Genomic DNA, 22,895 nt, shown 5'->3' with positions numbered 1-22,895 from the left:
ATTTGTTTGGCATCCGATTAAATTCTTTATACACGACTAGATTTCATAAATTTTTTGTACTTAAAAAAAAAAAAGTTCAATTCAATAAATACTTTATGCTGACTCTACTGACTATAGCTGACTAGTTTATAAACTATACATGACTAGAATAAAAAAAAAAAATAATAAAAATAGTAAAGCCCAAGTTGATGATAATATTTTGATTGTGCACTCACGCAAATTGAAAGCCGTAATCTTGTGGTGAAGAAGCGTTTAATTCACATGAGATCGAGCCCAAATCTCCAGTAAAGACTCGGTCGTCGGGGTAGAGGTCTCGCGGGAAACTGCTGGTGTCATGGCATCTCATTGGTAAGAGGCCCGCTGGCAAGTTGCATCGCAGCCAGTGATTTCGACGCCAAGGTGCTTCCAGTTTCCATACAAATATTTTCATTGCTACTACTGCTGCTATTGCTATTACTACTACTAATAATATTATTATTATTACTATTATTATTATTATTAATATTGCTACCATTAATATTATTATTAACAATCAAAATATTGTTATTTGCTTCTGGATGTTGTGCAGCCAGATGTTTGCGCAGTGCAGTTTGTCGTGTAAATTTTGCGTCACACTTGTTGCAACAAATTTCCTGGATCACTGAAGCTGAAGAGACAGCAGCAGAAGAAGAGGCAGCTTGACCAGCCGCTGAATCTCCAGCAGGTGGACGCGGCTTGTGCCAGCGGCGATGGGATGCCAAGTTTGCTGGACAAGAGAACCTTTTGTCGCACTCAGGACACCGGTACTCGACGTGTGCTATTCTCGAGCACCTGTGCTGCGCCAGCTGAAACGCGTCCTCGTGTAAATGACGGCATAGTTTACACTGATACGGGCCAAGACGATTTTCAATTTTAGCCAACTCAGCACGTGCCTCTTCGGTAACTTCGACGACATTAAATGCCGGGTCAATGTCACCTGTGACTACGGCCTCGTCAGGACCAAGAATTACTGTGCCCGATACTGGACTGCTGGTATCTTCATCAAACTTTAGTCTCCTCGCGTGTTTTTTCTTCGGGCGGCTTATTTTATCAACAGATGATGACTTCGGAGTGACGTTGATGCTGGTCATGGATCCAGGAGAGTCTTCGTCTTCACGAGGCCGCCGACGAGGACACTGGGGTGGCGATGGTGTGCTGGGGGGTGTCATGGGTGCATGGACACCCTGAAGATGATGCTGGGGAGTCAGCAGTAATTGCTGCTGGTAACTCTGCATTGACCTCAAGGTACTGGGTGAGGTGAGGAGCAATTTCTGACTGGGACTGGGACTTGAACTTGGACTCTGATAGATATCACTGTACACCGGATCTTGACTACTTGGCCGTGCACGCAATTCGTCGTAGAAATGGTAAGCACGTGCCACTGGACTGCGTTGTTCTTCAATACCAAATCTACTGTCCCAATCATGATGGTATCTCTTTTCACGATCATACCCACTGTCCTCTGGATAATCAGGACGATCTTCGATGTCATCTACTTCGATAGTTTCACTGTCATCGGTAGCTGGAGTTTGTGGAGGCGCCGGTGGCTTCAAAGACAGATCCAGTGGACTGGGACTCGCAGGTAGACTTGGTCTCGGTGGCTCGACAGCTGCCAGAGCATGATGGTCTGACAGATAAGCGTTCTCCAGAGATGCAAATCGCGAGACCGGGCTGTATGGGTGCACTGCTTCTCCGTAATATCCCCCGAGATAACACAGTCCAGGTGGCGGCAAAAATGAACGTGGCAATGCGCTGTGCAACATTATGACGGATGTCAAATCACCTTTTATATATTTTTATCTATTGTTTTTTTTTTGTTATTTTTCTGAATTAATTAGACGGCACTGATGAGTTAATTAACATCACATCGAAATGTTCACCGCGTCCGCGAAGCTTTTGTTTACATCTGGGACGCGGTTCACAATTACAGAACTTCGATATAGTTTTAGTCGAACTTATTTGTTTGTTTATTTAAGATCGCACGGAGCCGTGATAATTTTCCTCTCGGCGGTGGCCAAACGCCGTCTGTCGGAAGGACGCTTTGAACGACCTACGTATAGTCCGAGGCTCCGCCTACGATCTTTTTAGTCACCAGGTTTCGATTGGTCGTACCACCTCCTTCAATAGCGCGCCGACGCGTGCTTTTCATCATATATATATACACATTCATACCAAACGGTTTTATCGCAACATATATATACGTATACCTATATATATGACTGAACTATTTTATGTACCTCGGATGGGGTATTGCGGTGCTCCATGGCCTTCACTTGGAAACAGGGGGATAGTTTACCCTGCTACTGCTACTGCGACTAAAACTTCTCCTACATCATCTGCAGATGAAATATTTTCAGAACTAAATATTTTCTAAATTTTATCACGCGATAATATTTATTGACATCAAAAGATTTGTAAATCCTAAAATTATCATCATGAGATTTTATTTTATATGAACTTTAAAAAATCTGGAGTAAATTCGGAGTAATTATGGATTTTTTAAAATTCAAATTCACTCCGTCTTCTGGTTCCAGGGTTAAAAAAAAAAATTACTCCGCAAACGGAGTAAATAGGGAGTTTTTTTTCAGAGGAGAGATTTGGATTTTTTTTCCCCATCTACTTCGATCTGAAGTTTTACTGCTGAAATAAACTGGAGTGAATCTGACTCCCAGGGAAAAATTATCCGCTCCGAATTTAATCTGCGTTTACTCTGAAATTTTTTACAATAAAACTGGGGGTCAAAATTATCTGATGATTTAATTTAATGATTTAAATAGAGATATTATGTTACAATCTTATCACACGCATTAGTAATTTGAATTAAAGGTACTTATAGGAAGGGTGTAACGACGAAAGAAGTCGCATTTCGATCGCTTTTACTAAATTACGATAATAATATAGCAGTAAAAATTTACATTGATAATTAAAGAGGCTGTAGTTGGTCAGAACGTTTATGAATAATAAAATAAATATATAACAATACTTGTAATATATAGCAACGAGTATTGTTAGAGGTGAATAAATCGATTGCGCTCTTGTATATTCTGCTATGAAATATAAAAAATATTTTTCTCGACCCCTCAAAAAAATGACATAATTTTTTTTTTTATGAAAAATTACCGCTGATTTTTTAAAAATCATCGCAACTAAATTTTGAGTTTGAATGATAAGTAAAAAAAATTAAAAAATTTATTCATTGATGTCGAATGAATATAAATAAATATACTAAATATATAACTTGTAAAAATCCATTGAAATTTAAAAAATAATATTTCGAAATAAAATTTGATATTTTCATATTTTACGAAATAGATACGATAGCTTACATCTAAAAAAAAATATTGTCAACTCCAGTAAAAAAAAAAAATACAAAAATTATTTTTTTTCCACAATTTATCACTTGAAAGTCATGAATAAAAAAAAATAATTTGAAATTCATTCAACACCAGCTGATAAGGATTAAAATCTATAAATACTTCCTTTTAATTTTATATATATTTAATAATATGTAAATAAAATTTATGACATTCATTTTTACTGTTAAACTGTCAGTAATTTTTAACAACTGATTTTTTTATTAAATAAAAAAAAACAACAGTATCATAGAAATACTTAATGGCATATGTGGAAAAATATAAACCGCTTAGGGTGCAACAAAGTGTTTTTTGTTCGCATTACAACTTTGTAGTCGAAACAAAAATAACTTTTTTCATCGAGCACTTTTAACAACAATTCAATTATCATCACGGCAATATAATAGACATACTGCAATACATGTGGATATATATAACAAAGTAAAATATATGATTTTTTATACCGCACATAGTCTGATGTCTCGAACGCTATCATATGTGCAGCGATAATTTGCAGTACAATTCTATCGTGCGTCGCACCCCATAATTTGAATCTATAAGCAACTCTTCTTCGAAAAAAAAACATATATATATATATGTATTTTATTTCTTTGTGCTCACAATGATTTACACGAGCTTTATTATTGATCTTTTACAAAGTAACAAAGCAAAGAGATAATAAAAAAAAACTGAAAACCGCCTGACCCTGCGGGCCAGCCCCAAAACTTCCCGCTGTTTTCGAGCTCGGAAACTTTATTACTCGTAAATTTTTGAGCTCTTCGAGCTCCGGTAGGCCGGTAAAACATACCACTGAAAAATTATAAATTTTGACCGACGATATCTTTGGAACGAATGAACCGATTTGAAAATTCTTGGTGGCAATCGAAAGAGCTCAAGAAGACTTAAAACTGATTACATTTTGAGGTGAATCGGAGAAATAGTCTATAAGTTATACGCAAATAACTTAAAACAAAAAAAATTTTCAATTTTTATTCTTCGTACACTGATAAAAAAGTTGACTTGATTCAAGAGCGAAAATCTTGAACTAAGAATAGCATTTTGAAGAAAATGATTTTCTTGAATCAAGAGAAAAAATTCTTGAACCAAGAGAAATTTACTTGAACCAAGAATAATTTCTTGGCTCAAGAAGTTTTTTTCTTAACTCAAGAAAATCATTTTCTTCAAAATGCTATTCTTAGTTCAAGATTTTTTCTCTTGAATCAAGTTAATTTTTTTATCAGTGAATAACTCGTAAATTACATGCCCGATCTACCCCAAAATCTAATCAATTCTACGTTTTGGTGAGTCCTTTCGATTGCCACCGACGTTCAAATCGGTTGATTCGTTCCAAAGATATCGTCGGACAAAAAAAGTTTACACACTCACACACGTCAACATCTGATGAAAACTCGATTTTTGAAAATCGGACCGAAACCAATAACTTCCCTTTTTTGAAAATTTGAAATTTTCTTAGCGGGAAGTTAAAAAAAGTATTGAAATAAATGAAAAAATTCGAGCGTTGGATAGTCGAGTATTTTTACAATAAAATAATTTTTTTTTTTTCGCACATTTAATCTTTTATCCTCAAGAGACTTGTGGTCACGAAGTCCCGACAATCACCGTGTAATTGGGCAAGAGGCTCTTGAAGACCTTCTTGATGGAAGACACTAGACTGTCTACAAATTTATCGTTCATTAATATCAAGTATTTTTATGCTCCAATAAATTGGAATTTGAAAAAAAAAAGTCTGTAGATTTTAGTAAATAACGATTATAGTAAACTAGGTATATTCACCTGGTAAAATAAATGTTTAATATATATATAGAATGTTATATGTTTAGTTAAACAATAGTATAGTGAATTATTAGTGCATTTAGCCCGCGGCGATGCACTCTGCCAGGAATTAAATCCGCGCAACAAATCGTTTCGTTTAAACTATGAATAAAAAATAAAATCCTCTATGAAAAATAAATATGAAAAAAAAAAAGTTTAATATAAACAGAAATAAAAATAAAAACTAAAACAACGAGTGTACTAAAATATCTATATGAAAATCTTTCAACCAAGATCTTGCGCTCTGAATAATAGACGAGTGTAAAATCTCTACGTACTCTGCGATCCATTAGTCGGCCGTTAATTCTCCATCCGAAAGACTTAGACTTAAATAATAATAATAATAACAATATTTAAATATAAAGACAGTAATAAAATTAATATATAAATTACAAAGTAATGAGCGCGCGAATAAAAAAAATTAAAAATTAGTGACCGGCAGCTTAAACAGCGAAAATATTTTTTACGGTTGAAGCTGCCATAGAGGAGAATAAAGCAGGTATGGAAGTTGCTGAGAGCTTTAAAACTTTTTACGGCATATATATAAGCTCCTCGTAGGATATTCGAACCGTGGAGGTAGAAGTTGAAGCAGCAGCGAAAGTATAAGCAGAAGCAGAGCCAGAGGTAGAGGTAGAGGCAGTCAGAGGCAGGAAAAGTAGCCGTGATAGAGGATAGCAGACGAGTGGTGGTAGCAATACATATTTTATGCGATTTTAATGTGTCTCTGGCCGATTTACTGCAACACAAGGCTGCTATACGTCGAGGAGCTAGAGGATGTGCACGAGGATTGCCTCGGGAACGACGTTTGATACATCATACTCATAAGCTAAGCCTTGGAGACCGCGATGCCGTGATGTTCTAATCGGCTTATTAAACTAAACCTAGTCCATTTCATGACTATACCTTGAGTCCATCAAAGCTGCTATGCAGATCATTTAGATTCTCTGTCATCTCGTACACCTTCCGCGCTATTAAATATTAACCCGAATCTGCTGCAATGCATCGATAATTCACGTCCGTAAATTCCGCATCTAAAATATTCAATAAATAACTTGGATCATTTATTATTATCATCATATATTTTTATAAAATTAGTAAATAATGCGGTGGTAAATTTTAAAAAATACGGATATGGAGAATTAACAAATACCGTTGGGTGTGAACGGGTGGTGAATATTCTTGTGAATATATATATATATATATATATATTTGCCGATCGAATCCAGGGGAACACGAGCTCCAGCCCTAGGCCAGGATGTGCATTATTGGATAAAGTTACATTAAACACACACAGCATGTATGTTATTGTCTCCTGTCTCGCTTCCATTCCATACGTCGTTCGACATATATGTGCGTGATGTGTCTTCGCTTAGATATATATATATAACTTGTACCAGGAAAATTCAGTTTTATCAATTATTCAGCTCGTCTATCTGTATTATCATGAATTTATCGTGAAAACCAACCCACGCAGGAGAGTATGCTAAAATATTCTTAGTATTTTTCATATATTCAGCGTTAAAAAAATATTTACAATCTTTATATAAATAATTATTGTCTAAAATAACAGTGGGCTTATAATTATATGTACATATTTAAAATAACTTTTTTTTCGAGTAAGGATTTTCTAGCTTGGCCTTCTTCGCAGACTTCGGCGTGTCGCCGGCAGCGGACTTGCGTTTCCGCGCCTGGAAAATAAATTTAATATTTTTATTCATTAATTTTAAATTAAAAAAAAAAAATTAATGAATAAATCCTCGTACCTTTTTGTCGTCGGTGTTGGCATTTTCTTCGTCTCCGTCGGCTACATCGTCTTTGGTGTCGTCAACAGAAGGACTTAAATGCGTGAATAAAAAATGTTTCGAGTGGTTAGAGTTCAGAGAACTGTCTGATTGTTTAATTACTTGAGCCAGTCGCGCTAAGGCTTCATCTCCGCGGGCTAAAAACGATCCACGTTTCATAGCGTTCTGAAAAAATAAATTGACAATTAATAAGTTGCAATTTTTTATTAAATAAATTTAATTTTTTTCTACTCACGTGCAAAAGTTTAGATTTTTCAGAAACGGGCGTTCCCATTAACTCGGTGACAGCGCGAGGAATGATCGGTTTTTGGGCAACGATTTCCACACTCTGCTGCTCAATGCAGGCCTTTTTTTTCTTCAGAACCTTCATACCCAGTTTGAAAAACTGCCCGCCCATGCCCAGCTCATTTTCCAACAAATCATCAGCGGATTTCAGTTTTTCTTCCATAAATTTCTCCCTCTCTAGTCTCATTTTACGCCACTCGATTTCGTTGGCCAACTCAGTGGGATCGGCCGGATTATCATCGTCGTCTTCGTCGTTCCTCGGTCCGCCCAACAAATCGTCGCCGAGTTTATCAATATTTTTCCACTTGAAACGCCGCTCCCTGCCGGCACCATCAGTATGCAAATCGCCGTCCTCGAAGAGTAATTCCTGCAGCATCCTAACGTCTCTTTGATCGTCATCAAGAACCTGCCGGGCGTGGATTTTACCCAACTGATCCCTCATTTGATCCTCGTCGATATCCTCAGCGTCACCTTCCTCCAATTCCAATTTATCTAAATCTTTCTCATCCTCGTCCTCGGATCCCCACTCGCTCTCGCTGAGTTCAGCTTCAGCTTCGAGGAAATTAGCCGCAACTTTTTTTATCTCACGTTTCGGTACGACGACGACCTCATTCTCTTCAGAATCGTAATCAATAAATTTTTCCTCCTCACTCTGATCCCCGGCGTCTTGTTCTTCATCACTAAAATTATCGTCATCCTCGTCCTCATCTTCGTCATCAGACAAAACTAATTTATTTATTTTCCTTTTCTTCAATACTTTTTTCTTATTTTTATTCTCGCCATCAACCTCATCCTGGTCTTCATTTTCCGACGACGAGGAAACTATTTTTAATGACTTCCACGCAGACTCAGTCTTATTTACCTCCTCAGTCTTATCAACTTTTTCCACTTCCTCGGGCTTTTTCTTCGCTCCTTCTTCGGCGCCAGTCTGTGAATTTTCATCGAACCTCAAACACATGTCCTGCGACGACTCTTCAATATTATTAATCACACTCTGGGATCCATAATCCGGTGTTGCAAATGTACCAGAGCACAAATTAATAATCTGTGAATCAGTTATCGGTTTTTCAGTCGTCCGGGAATCAATTAAACCACTCAATCGCGGATTACCGGCCTCTGCGCTGTTATTCGCATCAGTAAATTTACCCGAGCACAGATTCATTAATTCGTCATCAGTCACTGGTTTACTCTGTACCTCAAATAATTTTCCCGGCGATTCGTTTATACCCCCAGGTGTGCTGTCAATATCCCAGCTAAGTTGACTTGGCAACGACCGCACTGGAGACTCAGACAGTCCCTGGGTTGATTTATTACCAAAGACACTGAACGGCGTGCCGCGCGAGTACGGAGTCAGCGGACTCTTGTAAGCAGGACTAGGATTTGTTTGACCTGCTGGCAATTCAATGTCTTCATCATCAGCAAAAATATCAACATCCGTTCTAGTCCGTTCGATCAAATTCTTTTCAGCTTTAGAATTTTCTGTATCAGAGTTCGAATCTTCATCAGCTGCAACAATTCTACTAAATCTTTTACGTCCCTGAGTATTATCTTTCTTATTCTCTTCATCTTCTTCTTTATCATCATCATCTTCTTCTTCTTCCTCTTCTTCTTCATCATCACTCAAGCGAATGTCATCCTCATCACTGACTTCAGCTTCATCATCACCAAAATCACAACTTTTGCGTTTGTCTTTCATCGGAACATCATCTTCTTCAAGTTCTTCCTCTTCCTCCTCATCAACGTCCATCAATTCTTCTTTCTCCCCAGCATCTTTCTCTCCATCTTCCTCCTCTTCTTCTTCTTCCTCTTCATCTACCAAAGACTCCTGTTCCTTCTGCTTCCACTCCTCGTTCCTCTTGCTCGCCATCTTCTTCTTCAAGTCTTCCTTCAACCGGACCAACTTCGCTCCCGGTTTGTTCAGCTCCGGATCATCAACATTGTCAGTCGTATGCTTGTAAGACAAAATATCCTTCGTAACTTTTAACCCCGTGGCCGTGACTTCCGTCTGTAGAACCGTAACTTCACCCTTGACGTCAGAATGTTTGCTAGCAGAGTGCTTGGACAAGAATCTATCAACCAAACTATCAACGGCTTCTTTATTCGGCTTCGTTTGCTGAGTGAAGTCAATCACCATGCCCGGGATACCGCGAATTTTCGGCTTCAGCTCCGCGAAACTCATCAGCGTTTTTTTCTTGTCCACCGCGCTGACGTTACTCGTCACCGCAAATGAATTTTTATCAGTCTCCATGTCCTCGAATACAGGAGGCGGTAAGCCAACAACATCAGGATTTTCCCCAGACTGCGACATGCCATCACCGCTAAATTCATCATCAGTATTGTCAATAATTGATGTCTTGCTGATAGATGATTCAGAGCTTGAAGGATTTAACGAAACTGATTGTACACCATTTGGTTTAACGTTTTCATCGGTGGTCAATAATCCCGCGGTTAAATCCTCGCATTTATCAAGCTCTTTACCGTCACTTTTATCGGATTGCGCTGAATTTAAATCCTTTGTTTGTGACAGTTCTAAATTATCATTGCAGTTGTTGTTATCCGCTTGGGTTTTATCATTTTCACCTGACGAAATAATAATATCTGACTCTAAATCCGTGCTAGTTGTGCTGATAGCGTTGCTTATTGTGTGTACAGCATTCGAAAGAGCGGGGTCGTTTGACTCTAGACTAGAAAATTCATTTCTTTCTACAGACAAACCAGCCTCCTTGTCTAGATCGTCAGTAACTTTCTCTGCAATATTATTGGCATCTACTTCACAGCTTGAGTCTTTTGATAATTTTTCAGTCTCTGGATTGACGTCTGCCGAATCAGTAGATTGAGATTTTAATTCAAAAGAGTCACTGGATTCATCATTAAATAATTGTCTAGTTACTTGCTTTACTGCATCTTTAATTATATCATCTTCAGATGATTTTTCTTGACTTGAAACTTGAGAATCTGCTGACACTTCAGTACCAGGACCGGCATCAGCACCAGAAGCAGCATCAGCACCAGGGCCAGTGTCAGCAGCACCGGATCTAGCATCAGTATCAACTTCATCCTCAGAATCAGAAGACTTGTAAAATAATTCAGCTTCTCGTTCCTTTTCCTCTAGCGCACGACTGACAATTTCAGCAGACATCTTCATTTTAGCGAACGTCGACATGGCTTGCGGCAAAACCGGTGCTATTTTTTTCCTGTTAAGAAACTCTTCAAGTGTCCGCTGCTTGGGACGGTGATAAGGCAACGAGACCGGGGCTTCCCGTAGCAATCTCTGTGTCTCGCTATGAATTTGTCTCATCGCTTCATCTTTGGCAGACCGCTTCGACCCAGTTCTCTTCTTCTCTTTCTTCTTAGACTTCTTCGCGCCTCCAGTCTCTTCCTCTTCCTTTTCCTCCTCTTCATTATCGAATCCCAGATTACTGCGACCGACAGATTTATGTACAATTTCTTCGTCAGAATCCGAGTCAACCAAATCATTCAATCGCTTGGATTTATTTATGGCTTCTAGATCATCACTGGAGTCATTGCCATTGTCCCTATTGCTGTTATTTTTTTCAGGAGATTCTTCACTGGAATCGCTATTTATTCTCAGTCGGGATTTACCGGTAGACTTCAGTGGACTGAATCCTTTGGTACTGGAGCTAATAGTCACGGAATAATTTTTTTTACTTGAGGAATCGTCATCAGAATCACTGTCTATTAAAGTTCTCAGCCTCAAAGCTGTTCTTTTTTTTACTATCTTATCATAGTCGTAATCATCACCATCATCGCTGGAGTCTGATTTTTTTTCTGCGTCCATATTATTGTCTCTGTCTACGGGTGGGTCAATTCCGCTGGATTCACTTGTTGAATGCGATGTCTCATCAATTGAATCGACTTTATTTACTAAACTACTCGAATTATTTACTCCAGCATCACCATTTTCAGTCACCAGGTCATCAGTATTTACAGTGGATTTATGAAGGTCCATTACTGGGTCTAAAAATATTAAATTGACTTGAAAATAATTAAATAAATAAATTTATGACAAGAAATTATTATTTTCTTACCTTGCTGACTGTCAGAATTTTCAACAGGTTCCATATTTATACAAAATTTACTTACAATTTAAATTAAAAACTTTACTAAGTGATAATAATTTTATGGACGAATATATTTTATTTATTTAACAACAAACACACGACAAATGATTTATGAGTCAGCTGAGAAATCCCGCCAAAATTGACGAGTCTAACCTAGTTTTTGTCAACTTGTAGATGTTCTTCATCAACTAGCGACATCGTTTTGTCTCGTTGATAAAATAGAGTTCAGGTTTTTTTGAATATCGGCGGCGTTGGCGCCAATAGAAAGTGGCGGGAAAAAAATAATTTTTGAATAAAAAGGACATAGGTCGGCGCCGCGCGTAGTCCAGTCGGCCTGGAAAAAAAAAGGGGTTTGTTGGCAACTTTTCGACAAAATGGTCCGATTTTGAATTTTTTTTTTTTAAAATACTCAGAAAAATATTCTAAACATTTGTGTGTATGTGGGAAGTGTTGCTTTTTTTTTGTTTAAAAAATAGCGTTTTAGCGTTGAGCTTTAAATTAAAATATCTCAGAAACTACGCAAAAGTAGTCGAGACATGCTGCGTATGAAATTTAGAGAATTGAATAACGAACAAAATGAGCCCAACCCGATTTCTCTACGACCAATAGTTTGCGAGATATTAATTTTTTAATGCAGAAAAACGCGGTTCCGCTCGAACGCTTATAAACAAATAGCTGTAACTCCTCGAAAAATCATTCGATTTACTTTTTTTTTTTTTTGAATTACAGCTATTGTTGTCTACTATAAGCAAAAAAATCAGCTAAGCTAAAAAAAATTTTTTTGAATTTATAGGAATTATTTTCAGTTTTTCGAATTTATGCATTAAAAAATAGTTAAAATTCGAAAAAAAATATTTTGTTTGCATATAAAACTTTGACCAGCACCATAGAATCGATGTGAGAAAAAATATTTTTTTTTTTAAATTTTTTTTATGCAAAAATTTAGCTTACAAGTTTAAAAAAATATGAGCTCTACGGGGACTTGAACTCAACTCCGAGACAGTGCGCGTGCGCCATTCCCCTCAAACCGTTGTCGGCGAAATATGGGGGAAATAATAATAATGTGAGGCATATAATAATAATAGCAAGCGGCCGCTCAGATACTCGGAGTAATTCGTTTTTTCATTCTTATTTATAATTTATTTTTTTTTTTAAAGTCTTAATTAACTTTCAAAAAATCGTTACGACAATATAGGTATCAATCGATTCCAAATTTTGTGAATCGTCCAGAAAATCTATCGATTTAAGATCGATTTTTGAAATGTTAACTAACATTTTTTATAAACAAATAAGTTTATGAACTTTCAAAAAATCGTTACGACAATATAGGTATCAAACGATTCCAAATTTTATGAATCGTCCAGAAAACCTATCGCTAAAAGATCAATTTTTGAAATGTTAACTAACTTTTCCTATAAACAAATAAGTTAATGAACATTTAAAAAATCGTTTCGATAATGTAGGTATCAATCGATTTCAAATTTCATTAATCGTCTGGAAAACCTATCGATTTTTGAAATGTTAACTAATTTTTGTTTATAAACAAATAAGTTAATTAACTTTTAAAAATTCGTTTTTTCTATATAGGTATCAATCGATTCTACATTTTATAAATCGTTCGGAAAACCTATCGATAAAAGATCTATTTTTAAAAATGTTGAGTAATTATTGTTTATAAACAAATAAGTTAATTAACTTTTAAAAATTCTTTTTTTTATATATAGGTATCAATCGACTCCAAATTTTGTAAATCGTTCGGAAAACCTATCGATAAAAGATCTATTTTTAAAAATGTTGAGTAATTTTTGTTTATAAACAAATAAGTTAATTAACTTTTAAAAATTCTTTTTTTTATATATAGGTATCAATCGACTCCAAATTTTGTAAATCGTTCGAAAAACCTATCGATAAATGATCGACTTTATAAATGTTAACTAATTTTTGTTTATAAACAAATAAGTTAATTAACTTTTAAAAATTCGTTTTTTCTATATAGGTATCAATCGATTCTAAATTTTATAAATCGTTCGGAAAACCTATCGATAAAAGATCTATTTTTAAAAATGTTGAGTAATTTTTGTTTATAAACAAATACGTTAATTAACTTTTAAAAATTCGTTTTTTCTATATAGGTATCAATCGATACAAAATTTTGTGAATCGTCCAGAAAATCTATCGATAAAAGATCTTTTTTTAAAAATGTTGACTAATTTTTGTTTATGAAGAAAAAGCTAATAAACTTTAAAAATATCGATTCGACAATATTTAGTCCCTCGGCTGAAGAGGGAAGCCCGTATGCACTTTTAGGTCCCCGGATTCTGATTAATGATATTTACGTATTTTTTTCCGAGGATCACGAAAAACTAGGTTATTTTGCTCGCCGATGGTAGGTTTAATTGTTAATAACAATTTAATTGTTTATAACGATATAAATCAAGAAGGACTGATTTGACGGGGAAGTTTATTTAAAAAAAAAGTTTTAAAATTAAAAAACCAACAAAAAATGTCCTTATCATTTTTTTGATAGAATGAATATTTTCGGAGATAGCGCAAAAAACAACAAGTAGCGGTCGAACCTCTCTCTCGCGCGCACGCATCCCACAGACTCTAGCGACGAACGACAGGCACAGAAAAATACAGGGACGAAAAAAAAATTCAATTCTCGGTGTCAACTAAAGATTAAGAAAAGAAACTCATAGATATCATAGAGGAGACTCTATGGAAAATTTCCAGACCCATAATCGATGGATCCACCCCATAGACACCGAGTAACAGCCCTATAAAAGGGGGTTTTTTAATTAAATTGACGGATTTTCGACTTTAGAAATTTCAATCCTCGGTGTACACCTGAGATTAAGGAAGGAAACTCATGGGAATCTTTGAGGACACTATACAGAAGATTCCCAGACCCATAATTAAAAGATTAACCCCATAGACACCGAGTAACAGCCCTATAAAAGGGGGTTTTTTAATTAAATTGTCGAATTTTCGACTTTAGAAAATTCAATCCTCGATGTACACCTGAGATTAAGGAAGGAAACTCATGGGAATCTTCTAGGACACTATACAGAAGATTCCCAGACCCATAATTAAAAGATTAACCCCATAGACACCGAGTAACAGCCCCATAGAAGGGGGTTTTTTAATTAAAGTGTCGAATTTTCGACTTTAGAAAATTCAATCCTCGGTGTCCACCTGAGATTAAGGAAGGAAACTCATGGGAATCTTCTAGGACACTATACAAAAGATTTCCAGACCCATAATTAAAAGATTAACCCCATAGACATCGAGTAACAGCCCCATAGAAGGGGGTTTTTTAATTAAAGTGTCGAATTTTCGACTTTAGAAAATTCAATCCTCGGTGTCCACCTGAGATTAAGGAAGGAAACTCATGGGAATCTTCTAGGACACTATACAAAAGATTTCCAGACCCATAATTAAAAGATTAACCCCATAGACATCGAGTAACAGCCCCATAGAAGGGGGTTTTTTAATTAAAGTGTCGAATTTTCGACTTTAGAAAATTCAATCCTCGGTGTCCACCTGAGATTAAGGAAGGAAACTCATGGGAATCTTCTAGGACACTATACAAAAGATTTCCAGACCCATAATTAAAAGATTAACCCCATAGACATCGAGTAACAGCCCCATAGAAGGGGGTTTTTTAATTAAAGTGTCGAATTTTCGACTTTAGAAAATTCAATCCTCGGTGTCCACCTGAGATTAAGAAAGGAAACTCATGGGAATCTTCGAGGACACTATACAGAAGATTCCCAGACCCATAATTAAAAGATTAACCCCATAGACACCGAGTAACAGCCCTATAAAAGGGGGTTTTTTAATTAAAGTGTCGATCTTTCGACTTTAGAAAATTCAATCCTCGGTGTCCACCTGAGATTAAGGAAGGAAACTCATGGGAATCTTCTAGGACACTATACAGAAGATTCCCAGACCCATAATTAAAAGATTAACCCCATAGACACCGAGTAACAGCCCCATAGAAGGGGGTTTTTTAATTAAAGTGTCGAATTTTCGACTTTAGAAAATTCAATCCTCGGTGTCCACCTGAGATTAAGGAAGGAAACTCATGGGAATCTTCGAGGACACTATACAGAAGATTCCCAGACCCATAATTAAAAGATTAACCCCATAGACACCGAGTAACAGCCCTATAAAAGGGGGTTTTTTAATTAAATTGTCGAATTTTCGACTTTAGAAAATTCAATCCTCGATGTACACCTGAGATTAAGGAAGGAAACTCATGGGAATCTTCTAGGACACTATACAGAAGATTCCCAGACCCATAATTAAAAGATTAACCCCATAGACACCGAGTAACAGCCCCATAGAAGGGGGTTTTTTAATTAAAGTGTCGAATTTTCGACTTTAGAAAATTCAATCCTCGGTGTCCACCTGAGATTAAGGAAGGAAACTCATGGGAATCTTCTAGGACACTATACAAAAGATTTCCAGACCCATAATTAAAAGATTAACCCCATAGACATCGAGTAACAGCCCCATAGAAGGGGGTTTTTTAATTAAAGTGTCGAATTTTCGACTTTAGAAAATTCAATCCTCGGTGTCCACCTGAGATTAAGGAAGGAAACTCATGGGAATCTTCGAGGACACTATACAGAAGATTCCCAGACCCATAATTAAAAGATTAACCCCATAGACACCGAGTAACAGCCCCATAGAAGGGGGTTTTTTAATTAAAGTGTCGAATTTTCGACTTTAGAAAATTCAATCCTCGATGTACACCTGAGATTAAGGAAGGAAACTCATGGGAATCTTCGAGGACACTATACAGAAGATTCCCAGACCCATAATTAAAAGATTAACCCCATAGACACCGAGTAACAGCCCCATAGAAGGGGGTTTTTTAATTAAAGTGTCGAATTTTCGACTTTAGAAAATTCAATCCTCGGTGTCCACCTGAGATTAAGGAAGGAAACTCATGGGAATCTTCGAGGACACTATACAGAAGATTCCCAGACCCATAATTAAAAGATTAACCCCATAGACACCGAGTAACAGCCCCATAGAAGGGGGTTTTTTAATTAAAGTGTCGAATTTTCGACTTTAGAAAATTCAATCCTCGGTGTCCACCTGAGATTAAGGAAGGAAACTCATGGGAATCTTCGAGGACACTATACAGAAGATTCCCAGACCCATAATTAAAAGATTAACCCCATAGACACCGAGTAACAGCCCCATAGAAGGGGGTTTTTTAATTAAAGTGTCGAATTTTCGACTTTAGAAAATTCAATCCTCGATGTACACCTGAGATTAAGGAAGGAAACTCATGGGAATCTTCGAGGACACTATACAGAAGATTCCCAGACCCATAATTAAAAGATTAACCCCATAGACACCGAGTAACAGCCCCATAGAAGGGGGTTTTTTAATTAAAGTGTCGAATTTTCGACTTTAGAAAATTCAATCCTCGGTGTCCACCTGAGATTAAGGAAGGAAACTCATGGGAATCTTCGAGGACACTATACAGAAGATTCCCAGACCCATAATCGATAGATTAACCCCATAGACACCGAGTATCAGCCCCATAAAAGTCGTTATTGAACTTGTTTTTCGAGAATTTGAGTTAAAAAATTTAAGTTCTCGGTGTCTACTCGAGATTAAGAAAAGAAACTTATAGAATTTTTATAGTAGACCCTACTGAAGATTTCCTGACCCATAATTAATCGATCTACCCCATAGACACCGAGTGACAGCCCTATAAAAGTCGTTATTTAACTTGTTTTTCGCGAATTTAAGTGTTATAAAATTCAGTTCTCGGTGACCACTGTATATTAAGGAAAGAAACACATAGAATTTTTTTTAGTAGACCCTTCTGAAGATTTCCTGACCCATAATCAATCGATCAAATATTTAAAAAATATGTATAGTAAATATATATTTTTGATAACTCACTTTTGGCCGATTTTTATATATATTTTAAATATATTTTAGATATATTTAAGAAATATTTCAAAATACTTAAAAAATACATAGCTAAAAATATAAAATAAATATATTTTGCATATATCTAAAATATATTTGATATATATAAAATATATAAGAAAATCGGCTAAAAGTGAGTTATCAAAAATATATATTTACTAAACATATTTTTTAAATATTTGATCGATTGATTATGGGTCAGGAAATCTTCAGAAGGGTCTACTGAAAAAAATTCTATGAATTTCTTTTCTTAATCTCGAGTAGACACCGAGAACTTAAATTTTTAAAACTCAAATTCTCGAAAAACAAGTTAAATAACGACTTTTATGGGGCTGTTACTCGGTGTCTATGGGGTTAATCTTTTAATTATGGGTCTGGGAATCTTCTGTATAGTGTCCTCAAAGATTCCCATGAGTTTCCTTCCTTAATCTCAGGTGTACACCGAGGATTGAAATTTCTAAAGTCGAAAATCCGTCAATTTAATTAAAAAACCCCCTTTTATAGGGCTGTTACTCGGTGTCTATGGGGTGGATCCATCGATTATGGGTCTGGAAATTTTCCATAGAGTCTCCTCTATGATATCTATGAGTTTCTTTTCTTAATCTTTAGTTGACACCGAGAATTGAATTTTTTTTTCGTCCCTGTATTTTTCTGTGCCTGTCGTTCGTCGCTAGAGTCTGTGGGATGCGTGCGCGCGAGAGAGAGGTTCGACCGCTACTTGTTGTTTTTTGCGCTATCTCCGAAAATATTCATTCTATCAAAAAAATGATAAGGACATTTTTTGTTGGTTTTTTAATTTTAAAACTTTTTTTTTAAATAAACTTCCCCGTCAAATCAGTCCTTCTTGATTTATATCGTTATAAACAATTAAATTGTTATTAACAATTAAACCTACCATCGGCGAGCAAAATAACCTAGTTTTTCGTGATCCTCGGAAAAAAATACGTAAATATCATTAATCAGAATCCGGGGACCTAAAAGTGCATACGGGCTTCCCTCTTCAGCCGAGGGACTAAATATTGTCGAATCGATATTTTTAAAGTTTATTAGCTTTTTCTTCATAAACAAAAATTAGTCAACATTTTTAAAAAAAGATCTTTTATCGATAGATTTTCTGGACGATTCACAAAATTTTGTATCGATTGATACCTATATAGAAAAAACGAATTTTTAAAAGTTAATTAACGTATTTGTTTATAAACAAAAATTACTCAACATTTTTAAAAATAGATCTTTTATCGATAGGTTTTCCGAACGATTTATAAAATTTAGAATCGATTGATACCTATATAGAAAAAACGAATTTTTAAAAGTTAATTAACTTATTTGTTTATAAACAAAAATTAGTTAACATTTATAAAGTCGATCATTTATCGATAGGTTTTTCGAACGATTTACAAAATTTGGAGTCGATTGATACCTATATATAAAAAAAAGAATTTTTAAAAGTTAATTAACTTATTTGTTTATAAACAAAAATTACTCAACATTTTTAAAAATAGATCTTTTATCGATAGGTTTTCCGAACGATTTACAAAATTTGGAGTCGATTGATACCTATATATAAAAAAAAGAATTTTTAAAAGTTAATTAACTTATTTGTTTATAAACAATAATTACTCAACATTTTTAAAAATAGATCTTTTATCGATAGGTTTTCCGAACGATTTATAAAATGTAGAATCGATTGATACCTATATAGAAAAAACGAATTTTTAAAAGTTAATTAACTTATTTGTTTATAAACAAAAATTAGTTAACATTTCAAAAATCGATAGGTTTTCCAGACGATTAATGAAATTTGAAATCGATTGATACCTACATTATCGAAACGATTTTTTAAATGTTCATTAACTTATTTGTTTATAGGAAAAGTTAGTTAACATTTCAAAAATTGATCTTTTAGCGATAGGTTTTCTGGACGATTCATAAAATTTGGAATCGTTTGATACCTATATTGTCGTAACGATTTTTTGAAAGTTCATAAACTTATTTGTTTATAAAAAATGTTAGTTAACATTTCAAAAATCGATCTTAAATCGATAGATTTTCTGGACGATTCACAAAATTTGGAATCGATTGATACCTATATTGTCGTAACGATTTTTTGAAAGTTAATTAAGACTTTAAAAAAAAAAATAAATTATAAATAAGAATGAAAAAACGAATTACTCCGAGTATCTGAGCGGCCGCTTGCTATTATTATTATATGCCTCACATTATTATTATTTCCCCCATATTTCGCCGACAACGGTTTGAGGGGAATGGCGCACGCGCACTGTCTCGGAGTTGAGTTCAAGTCCCCGTAGAGCTCATATTTTTTTAAACTTGTAAGCTAAATTTTTGCATAAAAAAAATTTAAAAAAAAAAATATTTTTTCTCACATCGATTCTATGGTGCTGGTCAAAGTTTTATATGCAAACAAAATATTTTTTTTCGAATTTTAACTATTTTTTAATGCATAAATTCGAAAAACTGAAAATAATTCCTATAAATTCAAAAAAATTTTTTTTAGCTTAGCTGATTTTTTTGCTTATAGTAGACAACAATAGCTGTAATTCAAAAAAAAAAAAAAGTAAATCGAATGATTTTTCGAGGAGTTACAGCTATTTGTTTATAAGCGTTCGAGCGGAACCGCGTTTTTCTGCATTAAAAAATTAATATCTCGCAAACTATTGGTCGTAGAGAAATCGGGTTGGGCTCATTTTGTTCGTTATTCAATTCTCTAAATTTCATACGCAGCATGTCTCGACTACTTTTGCGTAGTTTCTGAGATATTTTAATTTAAAGCTCAACGCTAAAACGCTATTTTTTAAACAAAAAAAAAGCAACACTTCCCACATACACACAAATGTTTAGAATATTTTTCTGAGTATTTTAAAAAAAAAAAATTCAAAATCGGACCATTTTGTCGAAAAGTTGCCAACAAACCCCTTTTTTTTTCCAGGCCGACTGGACTAGCGCTTTCATTGGGGTGGATGTTCATGACAGGGGTCCCGATGGTGCAGATTCTCGATGGTACAGATAATTTTTCTCACTTGCCGACAGTAAATCTTGAATCGGAAATAAAATGTTCAATCAGAAAATTTCTTTAGAATTTCAATACGTTTTTAGAGAAAACAGGACGATACTGTCTAAGAAAATCCATGTAAAATCAGAACTCACTGACGGGTAAATAAAAAAAATTTATCTTTCACTGTACGTTCATGTGCTGGAATTCTTTCACCCGCTGGGGCCGTAGTTTTGGCTGAGCCCTGATTAAAAATATTGATTGAAAAGAATTGAGAAGCGGTCACTTCATGCTAACTGTATGTCTATATATACAAACAAAAAAATTGAAATCAATTAAAATTATTGAAAAGAATTCGAATTTCTTCACTTTTAATTCATTTCAATCAATATTTTTAAACAAGGAAATCACTGTCTAAAGACCCGTATGAAAAAGCAATATATGAGCTTCAGTATAATTCATATGATTTAATTATATGACTCACATATAATATTTATACATGTAAATATAAAATTATAATTATATAAATATATGTTCACATATATTTGTCTAATGTATGTAAATATATATTTATATAGATATATGTTTATATATATTTGCACAAATATAAAACTAGAGATCTCAAGCTATAAAATGCTTTTTTTTTAATCTCGATACGATTAATTTTCATGAAGATACAGTCTTGCAAAAATCACTAAAAAATTTCTAAAATTTTTTTGTTCCTTTAATTTTTGGTATGAGTGTATTTTTAAAATTATTTTATTATTTAAAATTATTTTATATTAAGGGAAAACCCAGAGAAATCCCAGAGAAGAGACTGAATTTATAACTGTCTAAAAAAATCTATGGAAAATGGTTCCATTAATAAAAATTGTAATGAAAGCAGAACCGGTTCAGCTGCAATTTCACCAACCGATGTCACAGAAACCTTTTCCTGTTGTATCAATTATTCCTGCTGCTCTTCAGCATCTAATTTCCATGGACATTCTAAACCAAATTCAAAATTATTACTTCCAAAAAAATATTAATTTTGCAAAATAAAATTAATATAAACACAATTTCAAACATACGATACTCATCATTTAGAATGTTAATTTTTACATTTTTTAGCAGACCAATAATTTATTTCCACCATCAAATCGATGATAAAAACAAATAAATCACGTCAGTAAAATACTTAAGCTCTGAATTATTTATCGAATGTCTCAACTCTTATTAACACCAGTAGCCTTTATTAATAAATTTAAGTTTTAAAAATCTCGTCGCCCTTGAAAAATAAAAAAAAACCCATATAATTCGCGCGGGTAATATATATGTCTACTAATGCTCGTGTTTTTTTTTTTATAAGCCCCGTTAATTTTAGCGACGCGTAAGAAAATAAGTGCGTGAGTTCGGTATCCCATGTGAGAGTCCATGTAAGGCCTGACGCAGCTGGGGATCTCCAAGAAACACGAGTTAAAAGTACTTCTCTACCAAAAGTATCCGCGTTTTCTCAGCTCACTTTGTCTGTATCAGCGGGCTGGTCTACACAAAACATTTCAGTATATAGATAATAGACGAGACACAGCATCATCAGCAGCAGTAGCAGCAGCAAGAGAAGCAGCAGCAGAGTAATAACCAAGACTATTTTTACTCATTCTTAATTTGTCTCATCCTCTTGCCGGGTTCCTTACCCATTTTTTACTTTTTATTTCTTACTCTTTAAATATTCGCTCCGGGGGAATGAAAAATAAGTTATCGAAGTAAATGTGGCCGGCACGTGCCGTAATCACCAGTCGGAAGACTCCCACAAGGATTGCTATCAAAACGACATCTCCCAGTCCGATTTATTTTTAGTTTTTTTTTCTTCAGCAGAAATTTTTTCAGACAAAAATAATTTGAATTAATGCAGCAAAAAATGGATTCACTGCTGGTGATACTGATGATGATGATGATGATGATGATGATGAAGAAAAAGGAGAGAAAAAATTAGTTAGCTTAATATACAATGCGATTTATTATAATTATTGATAAGGATATGATAAGAAGAGTTGACCGGACAACAATATGAGCCGGCAGTTTAATAAAAATTAGATAATTTTTTTTTATTCCCAGTTGAGATGTTAAGCAATCGATTGAATTTTTAGCGACTTTAATTGACAATGATAATAATAATAGTAATATAGATGTAATATTATTTATAATAATAATGATAATGATAATAATAATAATGGTAATAATAGTTATGATAGTAATCGTAATTATAATAATAATAATAATAATAATAATAATAATGATAGTATTTATAATAATAATAATAATATTAATAATATGAATGATAATAATAATAGTAATAATAATAATGATAAGAGTAACAGCAAGTGAATGGTTCGAAAAAAATGTGTAGCGATAATAGTGAGGACTAAATAATAAATAATTAGTTAATAACAAATAATCGTGTTGTATAAACTACAAAGTACATTACAGTCTGATAAATGTGTGTAATAAAGGCACTTTAATTTATTTATGTTTCAATAAGATTTTTTTTATTCTTGATAATTATTTATGATCC

At 34.5% G+C, this 22,895-nt stretch overlaps 2 protein-coding genes across 2 annotated transcripts; both read right to left on the bottom strand.

Moving 5' to 3' along the window:
- Nucleotides 1–2,053, bottom strand: LOC130675552 (insulinoma-associated protein 1-like). The gene has a single exon (XM_057481309.1). The coding sequence runs from the start codon at nt 1,779–1,781 to the stop codon at nt 333–335; it is 1,449 nt and encodes a 482-aa protein (XP_057337292.1). The 5' UTR covers nt 1,782–2,053; the 3' UTR covers nt 1–332.
- A 4,304-nt stretch (nt 2,054–6,357) lies between these two features.
- LOC130675960 (claspin) lies at nt 6,358–11,510 on the bottom strand. The gene is made up of 4 exons (XM_057481893.1): nt 11,341–11,510; nt 7,242–11,269; nt 6,968–7,171; nt 6,358–6,892 (listed from the first exon to the last, which is right to left on the bottom strand). Exons 1-4 carry the CDS (start codon nt 11,372–11,374, stop codon nt 6,800–6,802), a joined length of 4,359 nt encoding a protein of 1,452 aa, XP_057337876.1. The 5' UTR covers nt 11,375–11,510; the 3' UTR covers nt 6,358–6,799.
- Nucleotides 11,511–22,895: the final 11,385 nt, after the last annotated feature.

This window comes from Microplitis mediator, chromosome 10 (genome assembly GCF_029852145.1).
Source record: "Microplitis mediator isolate UGA2020A chromosome 10, iyMicMedi2.1, whole genome shotgun sequence".
Classification (NCBI taxonomy): domain Eukaryota; kingdom Metazoa; phylum Arthropoda; class Insecta; order Hymenoptera; family Braconidae; genus Microplitis; species Microplitis mediator.
Note: the sequence above shows the minus strand (reverse complement) of the source record. Positions and strands in the feature narration are given on the sequence as shown.